This window comes from Helianthus annuus, chromosome 1 (assembly GCF_002127325.2).
Source record: "Helianthus annuus cultivar XRQ/B chromosome 1, HanXRQr2.0-SUNRISE, whole genome shotgun sequence".
Taxonomy (NCBI): Eukaryota; Viridiplantae; Streptophyta; class Magnoliopsida; order Asterales; family Asteraceae; genus Helianthus; species Helianthus annuus.
Genome location: NC_035433.2, coordinates 34572287 through 34574154, shown reverse-complemented (window position 1 = coordinate 34574154; position 1868 = coordinate 34572287). Strand labels below are relative to the sequence as shown.

Genomic DNA, 1868 nt, shown 5'->3' with positions numbered 1-1868 from the left:
TCTAGTAGTCATGCATCGGTAAAACATGTCATTTTTACCGATATATTTTTGGTCTAAATATTTACGTTTTTTTATATACGTAGGTATGATAAAACTGTTTAAAATATACATTTTTAAATAATAATTTCATTTAGGAATAAACAATTTAGATATGTTACGTAGAGTTGGCATAAAAGGTTAGACACAACACAATAAGACAAGTTAACATGAGGTGGTATGTTTAGAAACAGGTTAACACAAAACGGTATGTTTCAATTTTTAGATTTGTATATAGGTAAAAATATATAAAGAGTACCAAAATATTAAAATAGAACTTGGTATTAAAATTTTAAAACTGAAAATCCAAAGTGGCTCCCGACACTTTTGATATATTCAATCTATTCCTGTCACTTGGATTTTGAACATTACACAATACAAATCAAATATTGAACATAATAGAAAGTAGAAAGTAACATAACTTGACATCCAAATGCAAAGCTCCACACTCTATTCCTCTTTTGCAACTTCAGTGGTGGCAACAACCTCAGCTGGCTTTTCATCTTCCACCACAGGTTTTTCAGCCTCCTCCGTCACTGTCGTTGGAGTTTCTTCGGCCACTGCCTCTGTGGTGGCCGGAGTTTCTTCGGCCACTACCTCTGTGGTGGCCGGAGTTTCTTCCTCGGCTTCCTTAGTTTCCTTCACCTCTTCTTGAGTCGTCTCCGCCTTAACTTCTTCTACCTCATTTTTAGGCTCCTCCACCTCTTTAGTCTCAGTTTCAACTGCAACCGGCTCTTCAACTGGTGGTGGAGCATCAACGGTTAGTGGCTCTTTTGTCGGCTCCTCCACCTCTGGCTCTGGTGCAGGTGGTGTAGCAACTACTGTCTCTACTTCTTTTGGTACTTCTTGGGTGCTTTCCACCTTCTCTGGCAAGGTGTTTGTAGCCGATTCAACCTAAAATATCCATAAAAGTTTAACAACATTGTAAAGCATTTACATAATATAAAGTTGTCCTTTGTATAAAAAAAACTACATGATCAACCATTAGGTTGTGACAGATTAAAATATATATATATATATATATATGTGTGTGTTAGGTGTCGTTTTTTATACGTTATATACGTTCATAAAGTGACCAGTAAAAAAAATATTTTTATTTGCCACTGTCAAGCTTCAAATTATATATACTCAAATGATATAAGTTTAGAATGTTATAAATAATAATGGGAAGAGAAAATACATCTATGTTTTTATGTATGGATAACCATCATGATCAACCATTAAGAAGATCTATGTGTCGAATGACACAGATGAAAATAATTAAATAAATTTCTTTGTGATATGTGTTATATACATATATACGACATTATATATCTGATATACTCGAGGTACACCCGCCACTATCAAGCGTCAAATTGTTTATAGTTAGCTGATATAAGTATTGAATGCAATAATAAATAATAAATGGAAGAAACATAGAGCAACCAGTGAAGAAATTACCTCAACACTTGCCATTGGGATTCCTTGGAGGATATGAATGAGAAGAGAGAAGAAAACAAAGAGTGTGGGGTGAGTAGAATAAGAGGGATATGAGGCCTATTTATAGTACTTTGTGGTGTTTAATGAAATATTAATAATTTAATAAATACTGAAATTTTGCTAGAAATATGAATCGTGATGCCTTCTGCTCACATGAGTCACCATTTTAAAGGTTTTGGTTATCCAGACATCTCCTATTTTATTTGCACATTCCTAGAACTAGATAGGAATCGTATAGGACAATACGGTTCCTTTGGATCCAAGCGTATTGAGCTAATAAACTTTCTATATGTGTACTTGAAGTACAAACTTTTCAGACGGCGGGAATCATATAGGGCCAAACGCTCCCTGAA

The 1868-nt window shown here is 34.5% G+C and overlaps 1 protein-coding gene across 1 annotated transcript; it reads right to left on the bottom strand.

Moving 5' to 3' along the window:
- Nucleotides 1–300: 300 nt before the first annotated feature.
- LOC110865255 (fibrous sheath CABYR-binding protein) lies at nucleotides 301–1616 on the bottom strand. The gene is made up of 2 exons (XM_022114495.2): nucleotides 1477–1616; nucleotides 301–930 (listed from the first exon to the last, which is right to left on the bottom strand). The coding sequence occupies exons 1-2, from the start codon at nucleotides 1489–1491 to the stop codon at nucleotides 487–489; spliced, it is 459 nt and encodes a 152-aa protein (XP_021970187.1). The 5' UTR covers nucleotides 1492–1616; the 3' UTR covers nucleotides 301–486.
- Between the last annotated feature and the right edge of the window lie 252 nt (nucleotides 1617–1868).